Below are 21,030 nucleotides of genomic sequence, written 5' to 3'. Positions count from 1 at the left end.
CAGTATGTATTATATCGTTTGATATGTGTATCGATACAACATATTTTTTTGTAAATATTATTCTGATTCAAGGTCATCAGAAGGTCCTTTGGAGTAAAAACCGTGGAACTTTTTACGCAAAAAACTTCAACCATTTGGAACTCGAAGGCGAAATATTTATCCGGCAGCCTGGCTACTACATCGTTTCTTCTCAGCTGAATCTTCGGCGACGAAATGAGACGTGCCCACTGAAATATAAAACCAGACCAACACTTTTCATTCATCATGTTGATCTCCTTTCCAACACATACGGAACGACTGGTGTCCTAATACAAACCATGAAATCAATTGGAAGAAATTGTGGTTATTTTACAAGTTTCCTGTCAGCGGTTTTCAAGCTTAATAAATATGACAGGCTCTCTGTGTCTGTATCCAATCCTGAATTGTTAGACATTGAAAATAACAACGATCATTTCCTGGTTTATTACACGTATGATCTGCCATACTGAAATAAGATTCAATTACGTTTGATCTCAACATTGACATTGATTAGCAGTGTCTATTTTTTTATTTAAACTGCAACCTAACGCTCCCATAATAATAACATTAATAATTATAATAGCAATAGTAATAAAGCAAGTATGTACCATTTGTGAACAAAATAAAACTGAATCGTTTTGTGTTTGGCTAAAGTAATACACTAGTATGTCATCATGTGTATTCTATAGCTTGAAAAGGTATTGAATGAAGTTATATCATGAATATACAGTATACAATTCAGGACATTTTTGACAAATACATTGTGTTTATGAAGTTAATTGGGATGTACGACAGTCAATTGATTTGCATTTCGTCAATATATATTCATATATATAAACATATCCCATTGCCGCATTTTAAGTAAGAATTGTATCTGTCCCACATATATATATCATATTGTCTTAAGAAGATCGTGCGTTAAAAAGCAGCTAATTTCAAGGAAACATTCCTGCTACCAGCGCATGTTCTTGATTTATTTATTAAATTGCATTGTTATACTGGATGTTGTTACAAGTAATGCCAATTACTGTTTTAGGCCTCTCGTGTCCCTTATCGAATTCGATGTATAAATTGAGTACAAATGTACGTTACATTGCTATAATTATATAAAAAAATCACGATTTGCATATTTGTGTTTCGTTCTGTTCGTTTACCCTCGTATTTGCTTACCTATTTAGACAACAGCTTTTGTGTTTTATTGTTTCATACAGTTATATATGAACTATTAGTTGTTGTTGGTGTTCGTCAATTTTGTTTTTCTTCTTAGGTTTGTTGTATCAAAATATAGATAAGATGACTGTATGCTTACAAAATAGCGCTAGTTGTAAGATATATATTCATCTTTTCCCTACAACATGTACAATTAACTTCTACATGCTTAGATATTATATGTTTTGGTTTACCCAATATGTTAACAAACATTACTGCAAGTTGTATAATAGATGCGTTCATTTTTTCCCATAAAATGTGAAATTAACTTTCACATGCTTATATTTCGTATGTAATGGGTTTCCCAATATGTTTACAAACATTACTACAAGTTGTATAATAAATGTGTTCATTTATGCCATAACATGTGGAATTAACTTTTACATGCTGATATATTATATGTAACGGTTTTCCCAATATGTTAACAAACATTACTGCAAGTTGTAGAATATATATGTTCATCTTTTCCAAATACATGTACAATTAACTTTTACATGCTTAGATATTATATGTTTTGGTTTACCCAATATGTTTACAAACATTACTGCAAGTTGTATAATAAATGTGTTCATTTATGCCATAACATGTCGAATTAACTTTTACATGCTGAGATATTTTATGTTACGGTTTTCCCAATATGTTAACAAACATTACTGCAAGTTGTAGAATATATATGTTCATCTTTTCCCTACAACATGTACAAATAACTTCTACATGCTTAGATATTATGTGTTACGGTTTACCCAATATATAACAAGCATGACTCTGAAATTCATTGGTTATCACTGTCAAGTATGCTCCTTTAAACGTCTTAACTAGTCGAGCGAAAACGGCGTCAATTCAATGTTGAATATTCTCTCATCAATGATTTGTATAAATAACATTTACGTCTCATTTGCGAGTGAACTTCGTTAACATACAATGCTTTCAATATGTTTTATTTGCAATCAGTCAAATCTGAACTTTCTGATATGATTGATGTTATTATAAAACTCAGATTGGTCTTATTCAAGTATTAGTATTAGTGTGTCGTTGCAATGTTCACAATGAAACGTTGTGACTCATAAGTGAACGACCGCTACTAAATGTCACTCAACATACATAATGTTTATTAATAGCTTCTGATATATAACTTTATTACGCTTTATGATTATACAAAAACAATATGAAAACACAGTTTATGTAGGTTCAAACTCAATATTTTCTGATATTATTGTTTTACTGTGATTGTTTAGTTAATAGAGCACTCGTGTTTAATTAAGGAATAAATTGCGGGGTTGATGTCATTATCGGGGTATGAACGCAATTGGGTTGTTCAATGTGTATGCAGTCCGAACGCGTACTTTGACCAACCCAATTGCGTTCATATCCCCGATAATGACATCAACCCCGCAATTCGTTCCTTACATTTACACCAATAGTTCATTATTTCATTCAAGAATTGTTAAAAACATTCTTCATTTCATTTTAGAAAACCTTTAAGTAATCCGTTCTTACCCATTCTGTAAATAGAACGACACGACTATAACCGGAAACATTTTTTTTTCAAATGACGTCACAATAACGCGGGAAAAGATCGACCACTTGAAATCACTTTTAAAAGTAAAATTGAAACACTTCTTGTACTATTATATTTAAAATATAATAAACTAACACAAATGTTAATCTATATTTTACGGGACCTGCAGACACAATACAACCAATAACAAGATCAATATCTTTCATGTATATTGTTATGCAATGGATTACGATCCGAACATATCCGAAGATGTTATGTTCATCGATTGATGAACGAAATTGCCGAAAGGCAGTTCATTTAAGGAATGGAAGTTGAGGTGTAAATATTTATATTTATTTGATTGCTCACTTTTTTGTCATTGTTGTTTATTGCATATTATTAATAAAAAATCAGAAATCCGTACCCGGCTAAGTAAAATCTTCAAATCCCTTTGTCTATATTTTAATAAGAACAAAAATGGTTTATACTGCTGTTCCAAAAACCATTTAAATATTACTAATACAGCATATACCAATTTTTAAATCGAGTTACCTTCATTGAACAATATATCCACATGTGACTTGTAACGATCAATAACAAACACGTGTAATGTAAACAAAATCTTCTTACATGATCTGGTTTCTGCATTTCACTCATCATTGTATAATTCTTTGTCACAAATGTTGACTATTTAAATGGTTATTTGGCTTTAGTTTAAACGATAACTACTAGGATGAAGATCATTGCATAACAACCTAATACCAATTAATTATATTGATTTAATATCTTGAAATATTCATGTATTTGTCCTTTTCGTTTTTTATTAATGTATACCTATTCTGCCGTCTAAATGTACGCACTCTTCTTGTTAGTCTTTATAAAAAGTCACTAATTTAATTTGTATTTTCCGATCTCTATTTTCTACCTTCTGCATCTTTCTGTGGTTGACCCTGCCCCCCCCCCCCCTACCCCTAGGTTCAGCTTATCCATGAGTTTTGATTACTATCAAATAACCTGGTAGTTTGATATCTTTGTTTATTAAAATGGGAGGGCACTTATAGGACAATACCAAATGCGAAAAACAGGCTTCCGTTGCCTGGTCAACTTGTCTGGTTTCATTTATCCTTCTTGTATGGGAAGATATACAACCTAAGCCAGGTCCGATTACCCTATTTGATCAAACCTGTTGGTAGTCCATTCAAATGGGGATTTCTATCCATAAAAACGATATTGTTTTGCTGAGTTTTCAGAATGTGATATTATGTGATTCACGGAAAAGTTGTTATATGATTCCTGATATTTTACACGTTGACTCCTACATTATGTTAAGAAAAGACAGGTAAGGGGCAGGCAGTGCGGCATTCCAGTAAGTGTGCGTGCTTATAAAGCTGCGTAAAGAAGGCACGCTCTAGAACCAAATGAATGTATATGGCTTGAACATTGCCTTTACAATTGCAACATTTTGGTTCATTTGACCGTCTCTCACACGCAATCCCTTGTGTACTACTTTCCATCAAAACCTAAAGCGACCATTCTTTCAATCACAATATACAAGTTGTAAGTATCACCGGGACTTGAACAAATGATATCAGATCCCACATTCGACTACAATTTTTGAAATTTTCTTTGTTTTCAATCCGCTATTTGTTACTATTTCTGGTGAAACAGAACCATTTTTTAGATCAAAATATGCGCTATCACTGTCCTATATTTTGTTGTTTTTAATTCTTCAAACCAGGCAATCTGATATTCAAAATAAAAAAAATAAGGCAGTGTGATCAATGTTTAAATAATAGTTTGAAACCGACAACTTTTCTTATACAATCCTTCAGAATTTTCTCAAGCAATGTACTTAATACGCCTGTTTCTATTAGATCATTTTTTGTTCTTGAACACAACGATATAAAAATTTAAAGAATGTCTGACTATAATTAAATTCTAGACACTTTTTGTCCAGTCGCAAATTTTTTATATCTCAAATAACGTTATTCAAGAATATCCTCCTCCAGATGTGTACTGCATTTTACACTTCTAATATTTAAATTATGTTGCTTTGGTTTTAGTTGTTCTACAAAACATATTTTTGATAATCTTTAGTTTTTTTAAAAATATATTGAAAGTGCTATAAATGTAATAACACCACAAAAAACTAATTAACTACGATTAGTAATTCAATTTATAACACAACCGTCCAGATGATTAACCTTAGCGCTTTCTTTAATATTGAATTGAGGTCATCTTTTCTGAAATTGTTATCAACTGGCATGGCCTTTGATCCGGATCAAATAAGCAATCGTTTTTTGAAAGAGTTGGCGCGTGAATTGATCAAGCTTGCAACTTGAAAAGTAATCAAGCTTGCAACTTGAAAAGTAAATAAGTACAAAATTTGTTTTATTGAATCCTTTATTCCTTATACATGGTATGGCATTGGCCAAACATAGCACATGAACGGTTTCTCCAGTCTTTGAAGACTGGTTAAGTTATAATATCAACTAAATTTAATTGTAAAGCGGCAATCCCTGCCGACCTTACATAGTCAGCAAAATGAATATACCAACATTTTCAGCAATTTTACAGCATGTACAATTGTATATGCATCAAATTGTTCGAAGTCCTTGACTCTATTAAATGATTACTTTAATGTGACACCTCTTAATTTTTCCCTCCGTGTCGTTGGAACATGCAGAAGTATCAAATCTGATCAAACTAAAAAGCAGATATTTTCAATTCAATAAAATGATCCCTGATGAATGTTTCATAAATAGTAAAACAACAACATTCTTGACTTTTTCCGTTTACGATGTCACATTTTCAACTTCATGAATTTACGTTTTTGTTAGTTCAGTGGAAGTCATTGTTAGTTGTATGGTGATCATTGCTAGTTCAGTGGTGATCATTTGTAGTTCAGTAATAATAATTGGTAGTTCAGTGGTGATCTTTGTTAGTTCAGTGATAGTCATTGTTAGTTGTATGGTTATCATTGTTAATTCAGTGGTGATCATTAATAGTTCATAGGTGATCATTTTTAGTTTATAGCTGATCATTGTTAGTTCAGTGGTGATCATTGTTAGATCAAAGGTGACCATTGTAAGTTCATAGGTGATCATTGTTAGTGTTCAGTGGTGATCAATGATAGTTCAATTGTAGTCATTATTAGTCCAGTGGTGATCATTGTTAGTTCAGTGGTGATCATTGTTAGTTTCATGTTGATCACTGTTTGTTCAGTTGTGATCATTTGTTGTTCAGCGGTTACCATAGTTAGTTCAGTGGTGATCATTGTTAATTCAATGTTAATTATTGTTAGCTCAATGTTCATCATTTTTAGATAAGTGGCGATCATTGTTAGTTAAGTGGTAATAATTGTAAGTTCCATGTAGATTATTGTTAAATCAGTGTTGTACATTGTTAGTTCAGTTGTGATCATTTTTTGTTTAATGGTGATTATTGTTAGTTCTTTGGTAGTCATTGTGAGTTTCATGGTGATCATTGTTAGTTCAGTGGTGATCATTGTTAGTTCAGAGATGAATATTGTTAGTTTAATGGTGATAATTCTTAGATCAGTGGTAAGCATTGTTAGTTCACAGGTGCCATTAGCTATATACTGATTGTCGATTTCTTATCGGTCTTGTTAAACTTTACTCTACTTATGGCATGATGCCTAACTTTTCCAAGCTAACAGTAAAGGAGAGGGTTCGTTTTAAAACATATAGTTAAAATGTTGTGTTGTTGTTGTTATTTATCTACAAATACACATATGTTTAAGTTTAATTGAGGCAGCAGTTGACAAAGTTGATAGTTATAATTAATTAGTATTGATTCATTTGCACGTAAGTTCTCTTTAAGATATTGTTCTGCTATAATTCGGCAAGATTAAGATTTATCAAGAAGTTCACTGGTTTAGGCTAGATGTAGAATTGTCAAAACTATTAAATTGGTAAACGCTGGATGATCGAATTGGAGCTGGTTAAGCGGTCCTTGGTCTATCTTTATAACAGTGGAAACAATTATGCAGAGGTGTGTTACATCTGGTCTCAATTCTCGAAACAGTCTTTGTCATTTAAATTTTTAGCTGAAATAAAATAACATATAATTCATTCCTTGAACTAACAGCACCGCATGCACGTTCCTGGATTAGCCTATCAGTATCAGTTTACAAATAGTCATACCCAAACAAGTAATTAACATTAAATCAATAGCACCACATGCACATTCAAACACTCGTCCATATGTCGCAATTTACAACATAGCCATACCTTAAGAATTACAACACCAGGAGTCAAGAGCACCACATGCACATTACTGCACTCGTCCATATGCCTCAATTTACAACATAGTCATACCTTAAGAAGTACTACACCAGGAGTCAAGAGCACCACATGCACATTACTGCACTCGTCAATATGCCTCAATTTACAACATAGTCATACCTTAAGAAGTACTACACCAGGAGTCAAGAGCACCACATGCACATTCCAACACTCGTCCATATGCCGCAATTTACAACATAGTCATACCTTAAGAAGTACTACACCAGGAGTCAAGAGCACCACATGCACAATACTGCACTCGTCCATATGCCGCAATTTACAACATAGCCATACCTTAAGAAGTACTACACCAGGAGTCAAGAGTCGCACATGCACATTACTGCACTCGTCAATATTCCGCAATTTACAACATAGCCATACCTTAAGAAGTACTACACCAGGAGTCAAGAGCACCACATGCACATTACTACACTCGTCAATATGCCGCAATTTACAACATAGCCATACCTTAAGAAGTACTACACCAGGAGTCAAAAGCAGCACATGCACATTCCAGCACTCGTCCATATGCCACGATTTACAACATAGCCATACCTTCAGAAGTACTACACCAGGAGTCAATAGCATCACATGCACATTCCAACACTCGTCAATATGCCGCAATTTACAACATAGCCATACCTTAAGAAGTACCACACCAGGAGTCAAGTACAGCACATGCACATTACAACACTCGTTCATATGCCGCAATTTACAACATAGCCATACCTTCAGAAGTACTACACCAGGCGTCAAGAGCAGCACATGCACGTTACTGCACTCGTCAGTATGCCGCAATTTACAACATAGCCATACCTTCAGAAGTACTACACCAGGAGTCAAGAGCAGCACATGCACATTACAACACTCGTCCATATGCCGCATTTTACAACATAGCCATACCTTCAGAAGTACTACACCAGGAGTCAAGAGCAGCACATGCACATTACTGCACTCGTCCATCAGTCTCAGTTAACAAATATCCATACCTCAACAAGTAATAAACCCAGGAAATAGAGAACAACATGCACAATCCTACACTCGTCCATCAGTCTCAGTTAACAAATGTCCATACCTCAACAAGTAATAAACCCAGGAAATAGAGAACAATATGCACAATCCTACACTCGTCCATCAGTCTCAGTTAACAAATATCCATACCTCAACAAGTAATAAACCCAGGAAATAGAGAACAACATGCACAATCCTACACTCGTCCATCAGTCTCAGTTAACAAATGTCCATACCTTACCAGGTAATAAACCCAGGAAATAGAGAACCATTTTCACAATCCTACACTCGTCCATCAGTCTCAGTTAACAAATGTCCATACCTCAACAAGTAATAAACCCAGGAAATAGAGAACAATATGCACAATCCTACACTCGTCCATCAGTCTCAGTTAACAAATGTCCATACCTCAACAAGTAATAAACCCAGGAAATAGAGAACAATATGCACAATCCTACACTCGTCTATCAGTCTCAGTTAACAAATGTCCATACCTCAACAAGTAATAAACCAAGGAAATAGGGAACAACATGCACAATCCTACACTCGTCCATCAGCCTCAGTTAACAAATGTCCATACCTCAACAAGTAATAAACCCAGGAAATAGAGAACAATATACACAATCCTACACTCGTCCATCAGTCTCAGTTAACAAATATCCATACCTCAACAAGTAATAAACCCAGGAAATAAAGAACAATATGCACAATCCTACACTCGTCCATCAGTCTCAGTTAACAAATGTCCATACCTCAACAAGTAATAAACCCAGAAAATAGAGAACCATTTGCACAATCCTACACTCGTCCATCAGTCTCAGTTAACAAATGTCCATACCTCAACAAGTAATAAACCCAGGAAATAGAGAACCTATCAACCTAATAGAGAACTGAACAATCCTACACCCGTCAATGATGTTTCAGTTTACGATCAGCCACACCTCAAGAAATACACCAGGAACCAAACCACATGGACATTCCGAAACTCGTCAATCTGTCTCAGTTTACTATCAGTCATACTTCAAAAAGTAATAAACCATGAATCACCAGCATCAAATGCACGTTCGTGTACACGCCAGTCAATTTCAGTTTACAATCAGACATACCCGTAATGAAGAAGCCAGTGTAATTCAGCTTGCTTTATCATGCATGTTGCAGTGAATATGTGGACCGCTTCTATATGTTTCAATGTAATGACATACAATTCAAAATTAGATCATGCATTAAGATTACAAATTACTCCCTGTTTGAACAAGATATACAATATACTTATTTCCTAAAATAAAACCATAGCCATACACGCATACCAATAAAAGAGCTTCCATACACGAATACCAATAACAGTATAGTAATGTTAAGGTCATCGTTTCTATTTAGCTACTAAGTGGTTCAGTGTTTAATTATCAATTAGCTTCATTATAGTTACCGAAGTGTCGACCTGATAGAAAAGTCAATCCTTTAAGCATCTTTTTAGGATGTCACGAGAACCTCCATAAAACATGCTAAGGTTTAATATATTTGGTACAATCATCCTGTACTTGATATTATCGAAGATCGACAGACAAAGTGTAGGTATTAGACATGATTCAATATGTAAAAATATCATAATACCATTGGTCTTTTCGTGTTTTCAAAATTTATTATCCGATGTGTCGCCATCTTGATGGTCGTCAATGAAATCTGAAGCTGGAAATATATCATAAAGAAAAATGCATACCAGTATATTATTTTGCTTCTATCAAATTTAGAAACAGTGACTATTAAATTGCCAATTACAGGCCTTGAACTCGGAAGTTCGGCCCGTTCTTGTCTTTGAATACTTTCATTTTTTTAAAGAATGATGCTGTTCCATGTAGTGACATAAACTGTACATGATGACTACTTATCTAAAACTGTATCATAAAGGGACGTTCGCTGATTTAATGTACTCCCTTATAACACGTTGCATTTTTTTGTTTATATCATCTGTAATTCTTATTTTGAATGTTTCTTTAAAATATAGTATAACTTACAGTACAATTACTTTATTCAGCTAGTATATAATTGATAAATAAGAATCCAAAAGGTATTTACCAGTTTCCAAATGTCTGTTAGTGTCAATATTGGAAACTATTGCACCTGCGTTGTCAGCGTTACCATTTGAAATATGTCCAGTAGAACCTGCATTGTTAGCGCCAACAACTGCACCTGTATTGCGGGCGCCACCAACTGCACCTGCATTGTTAGCGCCACCAACTGTACCTGCATTGTTTGCGCCACCAACTGGACCTGAATTGTGGGCGCTACCAACTGCACCTGCATTGCGAACGCCACCAACTGCACATGCATTGTAAGCGCCACCAACTGCACCTGCATTATGAGCACCAACACCTGCTTCTTCATTGTGAGCACCAACACCTGCATCTGCATCGTGAAAGCCCCCAACTGCACCTGCATTGTAAACGCCACCAACTGCACCTGCATCGTGAGCGTCAACACCTACATTAACATTGTGAGCACCAACACCTGCATCCGCATCGTGAAAGCCACCAACTACACCTGCATTGTAAATGCCACCTACTGCACCTGCATTGTGAGCGCCACCAACCGCACCTGCATTGTGAGCGCCAACATCTGCATTGTGAGCCCATATACCTGCATCTACATTGTGAGCACCAACACCTGCATCTGCATCGTGAAAAGCACCAACCGCATTATGAGCGCCATAAACTGCACCTATTTTGTGAGCGCTACCAACAGCACCTGCAATAATATTTAAAAGAAATATTTTCGTAAACAAAGATAAACTTAAATTCTATGTGTTATGGACAAAACTGTTTATCTTTTTGAGAGTAAACTGTTTTAAGCAAATTAAGTTAATAGTTTAACCTTTCTAAATATTAATAGTTGATTTGCTGATTTACTGATTTGCAAGTGGAATTTAGTCAAAGGATAGTACATACATTTTTGGCTTAAACTTATAGTTATTGTCTCGCAGTGAACACTAAAAATAAAACCAATACTGTTTTATTTCCACACATAATATGTATTTCTTGCTCTATTGATTTGGCAATAATATTTGAATTGAAGAATTCAGAGAAAAATTAGAAAATATTATTAAAACAGTTTCTCTGCTGATCATATCCGAAACAAATATATATAAAGTCAAACTTTGCGAGTTACTCAAGTTTATAAGTTTAAGTAGAAATACTAATTTAATATTTGCATTATGTTTATCGAACAATTTAAGCTTCGTGATTAGGCTCAAGATTCTGATGTGATGAGAGTAGTGTAAAAGCTGAATAGGCATTATTGAATATGATTAATAAGCACGAGGTGCCCCAGCTTCTGTTGCAAATAAATTATGTTATATTAACTATTTATACGAGAATATGTGAACAAAGATACAACACCAAGCGTTCAAATCAAGCTCTAGAATTGATTATATACAAAATTGACAGATATAGCATATTTGGCCGAGAAGCAATATTTGCATAATTTGATGATGAATTTTACAAAAGTTATTACCAACATACATTCTATGGATGAGTTCCTTTAAAAAACATAATTTTCAAAATGCAGATAGTGACTGTCATTGTTATATAATTTTGACACTGTACCAAAAGTCATTTTGACTAGAATTCCACAATTTATCCAATCTTAACCTTTGAATAAATGGCCACCAAATCGCCTCTGCTTGAATATTTACATACAAATTGTATTTATTTTTGCATAACATTTTTTATACCTCTCTTTTTGAGGAGTTTCCACACACGAATACCAACAGCAAGAATTATGACAAACAGGATTGCACCAATCACTATGTCAACAATAGCAACCGTTGACAACCCGCTGTCTAGCGACTGCGATTCCCTTTCTGGAAATTCAAATGTTGGTGAAATGTTATGCTCCCTGAGCGTTCTTCAGTCGGACCCAAGCAGAAAATAAAACTATATTTAAACCGAAACGAATCTGGTTCGTGTTTCAAAAGACCATCATTATCAACAAAACCAATTGCTTCACCATTTTCAGTGTACAAGTAACCAACGTTTAAAGTTATAAAGGACTGTGTGTGATTAGCATAAGCTTTAACAATAAGTAAGACGGCTGTATCTTACAGTATTAGGTGCATGACTGTAGTGCAGGAAGTTGAACGATACATTTCATAATCAAACATGGTCAAGAAAGCACGGCTACAAAATGGAAAAATGATCAATTAAAACTAAATATTCGTAAAAAACGCAGTCTCCTAAAAATTACAGATTTCGTTTTCACTTTTAAAGTTGCCTTTTTTCTCAATCGGTTTATCGTTCGTAGTTATCCAAGCCTTAGAAGAGATGCGATAGCGTGACTTTATCGTAATGCCTTTTCCTTCTGCGTATGTGCAGTCAAAAAGACTTGTGTATTCAGTCTGGGAAAAATGTAAAATAGCAGCTCTGCATGTGCGGATTTGGCTAATTTTCGAAAGGAACGGAGTTCTTAGCGATATCGAACTGCTATTAAAGTTTCGATCAAATACAATGTGTTTGTATGTTTACAAGGTTGTTGAAGGTGCGTATTTTGCCTGATATCTAAAATATAGTTATAGCACGTGATTAGTTAAGTAAGTTGGACGGTTGGGAATCTTGTCTATTGATCCAATGCATGAAGTATTTGCTAAGATAATAACTTAAATGTGCGTACATGCAAAACATGCGAGAGTAGTTTAGCCGTCCTTATTCTTTACAAAAACAACGTACTAACGATTTAAGTTGATTTTGATAAATATTTTAGCATGAGTGTTTTTAAATACCAATAATTACAAAATTAAACGCTTTTCAATGTTTAACATTGTAGAAAAAATGCATGAAATGTGCAGTGTTGTGTTATTAAGTGGATATACCTGAAGGATTGGTTGTTACAGCAGCAACAACAGCAGCAGCACAAGAGATCACATACGCCACTATCTGAAATATGCGACAAATTATTATCTAATAAAATATATAACGGACTGCACACATTGCTAGATGTACCTTTCGGGGTTCAATCCCATTTCCTCTCCCTCTGCAGGCGGACACTACCGCGTCGCCATTAACGCTAGCTCTAAAGCAATGCAGTGTAAAATCTTATAAGTGCCGCTATATACATATTGTATTCCCGGTTACACATTCCCCCTCAGTATTGAAATTCGTCATAGAATTTTGGAGACAAATATCAAGTTTTCAATGACCTTGAGGCTTATCGTGCGACAATGGACCCTCTTTGGGCGCCAAATGTAACATACTGCACACGTTGCTATATGCACATGTCGGAATCGAGCCAACAACTTCGGTAATTGACACCGAGCACGTAAATGAACTTAGACAACTATTCGTAAAGAGCAAAGATATCGCACCCTTACTGCTTGTATCTCACTATGTTTCTAGCAGAACTTGGTGAACTCAAAAAGACAAACAAAATAAAGAATGGTATGTAACTAGGCACAAATAAACGTTGAAATCATAAATTAACAAGAATACGTACTTCTTCTTTTACTAAGGAAACAAAATGACTACGTTAATTGCAATAAGCAAATACAATTTCTTTCTTTTATACTATATTATCACATGGAACATTGGATGTTAATTGGTGGATAACTGTTAGTATTCATTTTGAATTAACTATGACACGTCAGTGAATCTCATAAAGAACACAATTTGAACATCTTATAGTTATAGGAATTAATAAGACAACGACTCGCAGTTGTTCCAGCTTATTTCCTTAAATGTATGGCAAACTGCACGTGCCCCTTTGAGAGTGTCCCTCAGGTTTTCTGAATGTTCAGTCCCGTCCTGTCACAGACGTAACCAGGGTTCACATATGTAGATCATCAATACGAACTTGCTTCATGACATTCATGCAACGGCACTGTGGACCCTCAAATATTATGTTTATGTTTTCAAATGTGGTAAATGTCAGACACTAGTGTAATAATTTATTTCTACTTAAGACTAAGTATCCAAACTTATTAAATATCTATATAAATTAAAGTATACTGCACAGTTTATTTAAAAAGTGACACAAGATGACCGCGAACTATCGACTGGTTGTTTTGGCGTCATACATTAGTTATTTTGGAAATTAGCGACATTCGTTTCATTTAACCTTAATTTGTCACCAATTTCCACCAAATACAATGGGTTTTGGTGACTTTAGTTGAAATAAGGTGTGGCACTTAACAAAATATTGAACTTGATTCAGACATTATTAGGGAAAGAACATACAAAACAAGAGTTATGCAAGATGGAATCAGCAAAGGTCAGCAGAATCAAAATAATGTTGATACTTGTGAGAATAAAGATTGTTGAACTGTGAGTGTTTGTAATCGTATTAAAAACCAAAGAGATCATACATAAGCGGTTTTGTTTTATTTAACATGTATGCAATGTTAAGCTTTTGTCTTTGTTCAACCTTTGGCTAAGATATATGCTATATTCGTGTGCTTAAGCCAGTTCAACTATTTCCAATAGTATTGACGTGTAATAAGCTAAAGAACAATATATTTTTTTTCTAAATTTCACTTTGCGCAAACTTGCTATTGTCTTTTGTTACTTTAAGGTTTTGCTTTTAAAATAAAATGTATTGTAAATTTCGTGTGTCCTTAACAATTAGGTCGGCAGGCCCGCGCTGTCTGAAGTATTTAGAATAAAAATGCTAATATTCTTAGTTCTCATAATGAAATACCTTGCAAATGCCCTGTATATATTTACGAATCTAACGACTGAATTCAATTTAGAGGTTAATATAATTCGTCGTTGAGATAATTCTTAAATGTAAAATGTTAATTCTACCGATAATTGGTGAAATCATGGACATGAGCAATACAATGCATTTTGGTAGTAACATGAAGAGAGACTGGGTAAACCATCCATCATTGTTGATAGAAACAAGAATCCTTACAAGTAATGCTGTGCAAAAACATATATATATATACACGAGTCTCTGCATACGATAAAGTCTTCTAAATTTTAAGAATACATGTGAATATCAACGTCAGATCAAACTGCAAATTATGATGCCGTTATACTGTAATGCTTATGCTTTATTCACAACAAAATTATTTGAGTACAGAAAACGTATCAGTGTTTGTTGTCTTGGAAACCTAAAATAAACATATAACATGTTATAGAATATAGCATATTCTACCATCAATGTGGATTGTTATGAATTTCATTTGTACCATTTTATGAACGTTTTCCACAACAATTATTCTCTATGTTCAATGTTCACAAACTTTAATTTTAATATATTTTCTTTTAGAAACAACAATGCTATGACAATACCTGAACCTACATCTGCCATGAATACTTCACATGTAATATAAATGCAAAATCCATTAAGAATTATTTTTATTATATCACTGTTTCAAAGAGTGTAAATACCAGTTCATCACTGTTTCAAAGAGTGTAAATACCAGTTTATCACTTTCAAAGAGTGTAAATACCAGTTTATCATTCTTTCAAACAGTGTGAATACAGATTATCACTCTTTCAAAGAGTGTAAATACCAGTTTATCACTTTCAAAGAGTGTAAATACCAGTTTACACTCTTTCAAAGAGTGTAAATACCGGTTAATCACCTTTCAAAGAGTGTAAATACCAGTTTATCTCCCTTTCAAACAGTGTAAATACCAGTTTATCTCTCTTCAATACCAGTGTAAATACCAGTTAGCACTCTTTCAAACAGTGTAAATACCAGTTTAGCACTCTTTCAATACCAGTGTAAATACCAGTTTAGCATCTTTCAAAGAGTGTAAATACCAGTTTAGCACTCTTTCAAAGAGTGTAAATGCCAGTTTAGCACTCTTTCAAAGAGTGTAAATACCAGATTATCACTCTTTCAAGTAGTGTAAATACCAGTTTATCACTCTTCAAACAGTGTAAATACCAGTTTATCACTCTTTCAAGAGTGTAAATACCAGTTTATGACCTTTCAAGAGTGTAAATACCAGTTTATCTCCCTTTCAAGGAGTGTAAATACCAGTTTATCACTCTTTCAAAGAGTGTAAATACCAGTTTATCACCCTTTCAAAGAGTGTAAATACCAGTTTATCTCCCTTTCAAAGAGTGTAAATACCAGTTTATCACTCTTTCAAAGAGTGTAAATACCAGTTTATCACCCTTTCAAAGAGTGTAATACCAGTTTATCACTGTTTCAAAGAGTGTAAATACCAGTTTATCACTGTTTCAAAGAGTGTAAATACCAGTTTATCACTGTTTCAAAGAGTGTAAATACCAGTTTATCACTCTTTCAAAGAGTGTAAATACCAGTTTATCACTCTTTCAAAGAGTGTAAATACCAGTTTATCACTCTTTCAAAGAGTGTAAATACCAGTTTATCACTCTTTCAAGAGTGTAAATACCAGTTTATCTCTCTTTCAAAGAGTGTAAATACCAGTTTATCTCTCTTTCAATACCAGTGTAAATATCAGTTTAGCACTCTTTCAAAGAGTGTAAATACCAGTTTAGCACTCTTTCAATACCAGTGTAAATACCAGTTTAGCACTCTTTCAAAGAGTGTAAATACCAGTTTAGCACTCTTTCAAGGAGTGTAAATGCCAGTTTAGCACTCTTTCAAAGAGTGTAAATACCAGTTTATCACTCTTTCAAAGAGTGTAAATACCAGTTTATCACTCTTTCAAACAGTGTAAATACCAGTTTATCACTCTTTCAAGGAGTGTAAATACCAGTTTATCACTCTTTCAAGGAGTGTAAATACCAGTTTATCACCCTTTCAAGGAGTGTAAATACCAGTTTATCACTCTTTCAAAGAGTGTAAATACCAGTTTATCACCCTTTCAAAGAGTGTAAATACCAGTTTATCACCCTTTCAAAGAGTGTAAATACCAGTTTATCACTCTTTCAAAGAGTGTAAATACCAGTTTAGCACTCTTTCAAACAGTGTAAATACCAGTTTATCACTCTATCAAGGAGTGTAAATACCAGTTTAGCACTCTTTGAAAGAGTGTAAATACCAGTTTAGCACTCTTTCAAAGAGTGTAAATGCCAGTTTAGCACACTTTCAAAGAGTGTAAATATCAGTTTATAACTCTTTCAAAGAGTGTAAATACCAGCTTATCACTCTTTCAAAGAGTGTAAATACCAGTTTATCTCTCTTTCAAACAGTGTAAATACCAGTTTTTTTCTCTTTCAATACCAGTGTAAATACCAGTTTAGCACTCTTTCAAACAGTGTAAATACCTGTTTAGCACTCATTCAATACCAGTTTAAATATCAGTTTAGCACTCTTTCAAAGAGTGTAAATACTAGTTTAGCACTCTTTCAAAGAGTGTAAATACCAGTTTAGCACTCTTTCAAAGAGTGTAAATACCAGATTAGCACTCTTTCAAAGAGTGTAAATACCAGTTTAGCACTCTTTCAAAGAGTGTAAATACCAGTTTAGCACTCTTTCAAAGAGTGTAAATACCAGTTTATCACTCTTTCAAGGAGTGTAAATACCAGTTTATCACTCTTTCAAGGAGTGTAAATACCAGTTTATCACTCTTTCAAGGAGTGTAAATACCAGTTTATCACTCTTTCAAAGAGTGTAAATACCAGTTTATCACCCTTTCAAAGAGTGTAAATACCAGTTTATCACCCTTTCAAAGAGTGTAAATACCAGTTTATCACTGTTTCAAAGAGTGTAAATACCAGTTTATCACTGTTTCAAAGAGTGTAAATACCAGTTTATCACTGTTTCAAAGAGTGTAAATACCAGTTTATCACTCTTTCAAAGAGTGTAAATACCAGTTTATCACTCTTTCAAAGAGTGTAAATACCAGTTTATCACTCTTTCAAAGAGTGTAAATACCAGTTTATCACTCTTTCAAACAGTGTAAATACCAGTTTATTTCTCTTTCAATACCAGTGTAAATACCAGTTTAGCACTCTTTCAAACAGTGTAAATACCTGTTTAGCACTCATTCAATACCAGTTTAAATATCAGTTTAGCACTCTTTCAAAGAGTGTAAATACTAGTTTAGCACTCTTTCAAAGAGTGTAAATACCAGTTTAGCACTCTTTCAAAGAGTGTAAATACCAGTTTAGCACTCTTTCAAGGAGTGTAAATACCAGTTTAGCACTCTTTCAAGGAGTGTAAATACCAGTTTATCACTCTTTCAAGGAGTGTAAATACCAGTTTATCACTCTTTCAAGGAGTGTAAATACCAGTTTATCACTCTTTCAAGGAGTGTAAATACCAGTTTATCACTCTTTCAAGGAGTGTAAATACCAGTTTATCACTCTTTCAAAGAGTGTAAATACCAGTTTATCACTCTTTCAAAGAGTGTAAATACCAGTTTATCACTCTTTCAAAGAGTGTAAATACCAGTTTATCACTCTTTCAAACAGTGTAAATACCAGTTTATCACTCTTTCAAGAGTGTAAATACCAGTTTATCACTGTTTCAAAGAGTGTAAATACCAGTTTATCACTGTTTCAAAGAGTGTAAATACCAGTTTATCACCGTTTCAAAGAGTGTAAATACCAGTTATACCGTTTCAAAGAGTGTAAATACCAGTTTATCACTCTTTCAACGAGTGCAAAATACCAGTTTATCACCGTTTCAAAGAGTGTAAATACCAGTTTAGCACTCTTTCAAACAGTGTAAATACCAGTTTAGCACTCTTTCAAAGAGTGTAAATACCAGTTTAGCACTCTTTCAAGGAGTGTAAATACCAGTTTAGCACTCTTTCAAGGAGTGTAAATACCAGTTTATCACTCTTTCAAGGAGTGTAAATACCAGTTTATCACTCTTTCAAGAGTGTAAATACCAGTTTATCACTCTTTCAAGAGTGTAAATACCAGTTTATCACTCTTTCAAGAGTGTAAATACCAGTTTATGACTTTTAAGGAATGTAAATACCAGTTTATCACTCTTTCAAAGAGTGTAAATACCAGTTTATCACCTTTCAAAGAGTGTAAATACCAGTTTATCACTCTTTCAAAGAGTGTAAATACCAGTTTATCACTCTTTCAAAGAGTGTAAATACCAGTTTATCACTGTTTCAAAGAGTGTAAATACCAGTTTATCACTGTTTCAAAGAGTGTAAATACCAGTTTATCACTCTTTCAAAGAGTGTAAATACCAGTTTATCACTCTTTCAAAGAGTGTAAATACCAGTTTATCACTCTTTCAAAGAGTGTAAATACCAGTTTATCACTCTTTCAAAGAGTGTAAATACCAGTTTATCACTCTTTCAAAGAGTGTAAATATCAGTTTATCACTCTTTCGAAGAGTGTAAATACCAGTTTATCACTCTTTCAAAGAGTGTAAATACCAGTTTATCACTCTTTCAAAGAGTGTAAATACCAGTTTATCACTCTTTCAAAGAGTGTAAATACCAGTTATCACCGTTTCAAAGAGTGTAAATACCAGTTTATCACTCTTTCAAGAGTGTCAAAATACCAGTTTATCACGTTTCAAAGAGTGTAAATACCAGTTTATCACTCTTTCAAAGAGTGTAAATACCAGTTTATCACTCTTTCAAAGAGTGTAAATACCAGTTTATCACTCTTTCAAAGAGTGTAAATACCAGTTTATCACTTTTCAAAGAGTGTAAATACCAGTTTATCACTCTTTCAAAGAGTGTAAATACCAGTTTATCACTCTTTCAAAGAGTGTAAATACCAGTTTATCACTCTTTCAAAGAGTGTAAATACCAGTGTAAATAACAGTTTATCACTCTTTCAAAGAGTGTAAATACCAGTTTATCACCCTTTCAAACAGTGTAAATACCAGTTTATCACTCTTTCAAAGAGTGTAAATACCAGTTTATCACTCTTTCAAAGAGTGTAAATACCAGTTTATCACTCTTTCAAACAGTGTAAATACCAGTTTGATATGTTTCACTGTTCTTAAATTATATCCGTCTTAAAACCAAAATCAAATACCAGCGCGCACTTGGTTGGGACATGTTTTTTTTAATTAATTCAATTGATTGTCTTTTAATACCACATTAAGGTATATAATAATAATAGACACAAGTGTTTCAGTGTAAGTTCGCAAAATAATGTACCTAATGAACAAAAAGAAGCTACTTCACTTGTGGCCAGTATGGTGCTCACTTAGTGTAATATATATAATGAAACAGACACTGGAACACAATGGTTTTAAAATATATAAATAAATACTCACCGCAGCTTTGACACCATTTCCACAGAACCTTAAGGGATAATTCCTTGAAGAAAATAGAGTTTTATGGGGAAGCACTCCAGATTTTTCACGCAACATATTTTTTTCAACGTCTTTTGACTTGCTACAACACAATTACCGTCAAAAATTTGAACAATTGTAATGCTTGGTTTTATTTAGCAAGAAGATAGTAATCGAAACACTCAACTTTTGTAAGTTTAATCCAGGAAGACAAATCTAGGCATAAATATATATTTTATTAGAAAATATTTCAAACTGCATGTAGCGGTAACAGTTCACATACAGAAACGATGGATGATATTGATATTGCGGAAGATATTTGTGCTTGTAAAATAGAATGAATATAGAATAGTCTTAAACTAAGGGATTGGGTACACATGTACCTGGGTTTGATACTCTGCGAACTCGCGTTTATGCAAGAGTCATTAGCAAATTTCAGGGCCGTCAGATGTGTCACGCTAGCAAAAAGGTTTTATTTTCGCTGTAATTGCATACAATTAAAACTCTAACATATTTTTACTAATATGTTAAGTAATTGAAAAAAAAACATAATGCCCTAGTTTATATTATCCATATACGATTTTGAATTCGTGAATTATGTGACGTCAACTTATAACTACTTGAATTACTTTAAACGATAGTGAGCAAGGAGGGAAGGTTCAACTGAAGTTTTCAAAGTATCTACTATTTTCAACATTGGATAATATTGTATAAATATAATATAACGACCGTACCATGGTTAACATAATATTTATCTAAAATCCTGTTAAAACGCAAGGCGCCATGTTTTTTTTATCAATAATGAAACACATCACAATATGACTATATTTAACTACA

General features: G+C 33.7%; 1 protein-coding gene across 1 annotated transcript; it reads right to left on the bottom strand.

Annotated features, from left to right (window-relative positions):
• Positions 1-6,476: 6,476 nt before the first annotated feature.
• Positions 6,477-20,388, bottom strand: LOC128222135 (uncharacterized PE-PGRS family protein PE_PGRS3-like). Its single transcript, XM_052931004.1, has 6 exons — positions 20,176-20,388; positions 12,905-12,968; positions 11,771-11,899; positions 10,117-10,785; positions 9,655-9,729; positions 6,477-6,794 (listed from the first exon to the last, which is right to left on the bottom strand). The coding sequence occupies exons 1-5, from the start codon at positions 20,269-20,271 to the stop codon at positions 9,674-9,676; spliced, it is 1,014 nt and encodes a 337-aa protein (XP_052786964.1). The 5' UTR covers positions 20,272-20,388; the 3' UTR covers positions 6,477-6,794; positions 9,655-9,673.
• Positions 20,389-21,030: the final 642 nt, after the last annotated feature.

This window comes from Mya arenaria, chromosome 16 (assembly GCF_026914265.1).
Source record: "Mya arenaria isolate MELC-2E11 chromosome 16, ASM2691426v1".
NCBI classification, from domain to species: domain Eukaryota; kingdom Metazoa; phylum Mollusca; class Bivalvia; order Myida; family Myidae; genus Mya; species Mya arenaria.
Note: the sequence above shows the minus strand (reverse complement) of the source record. Positions and strands in the feature narration are given on the sequence as shown.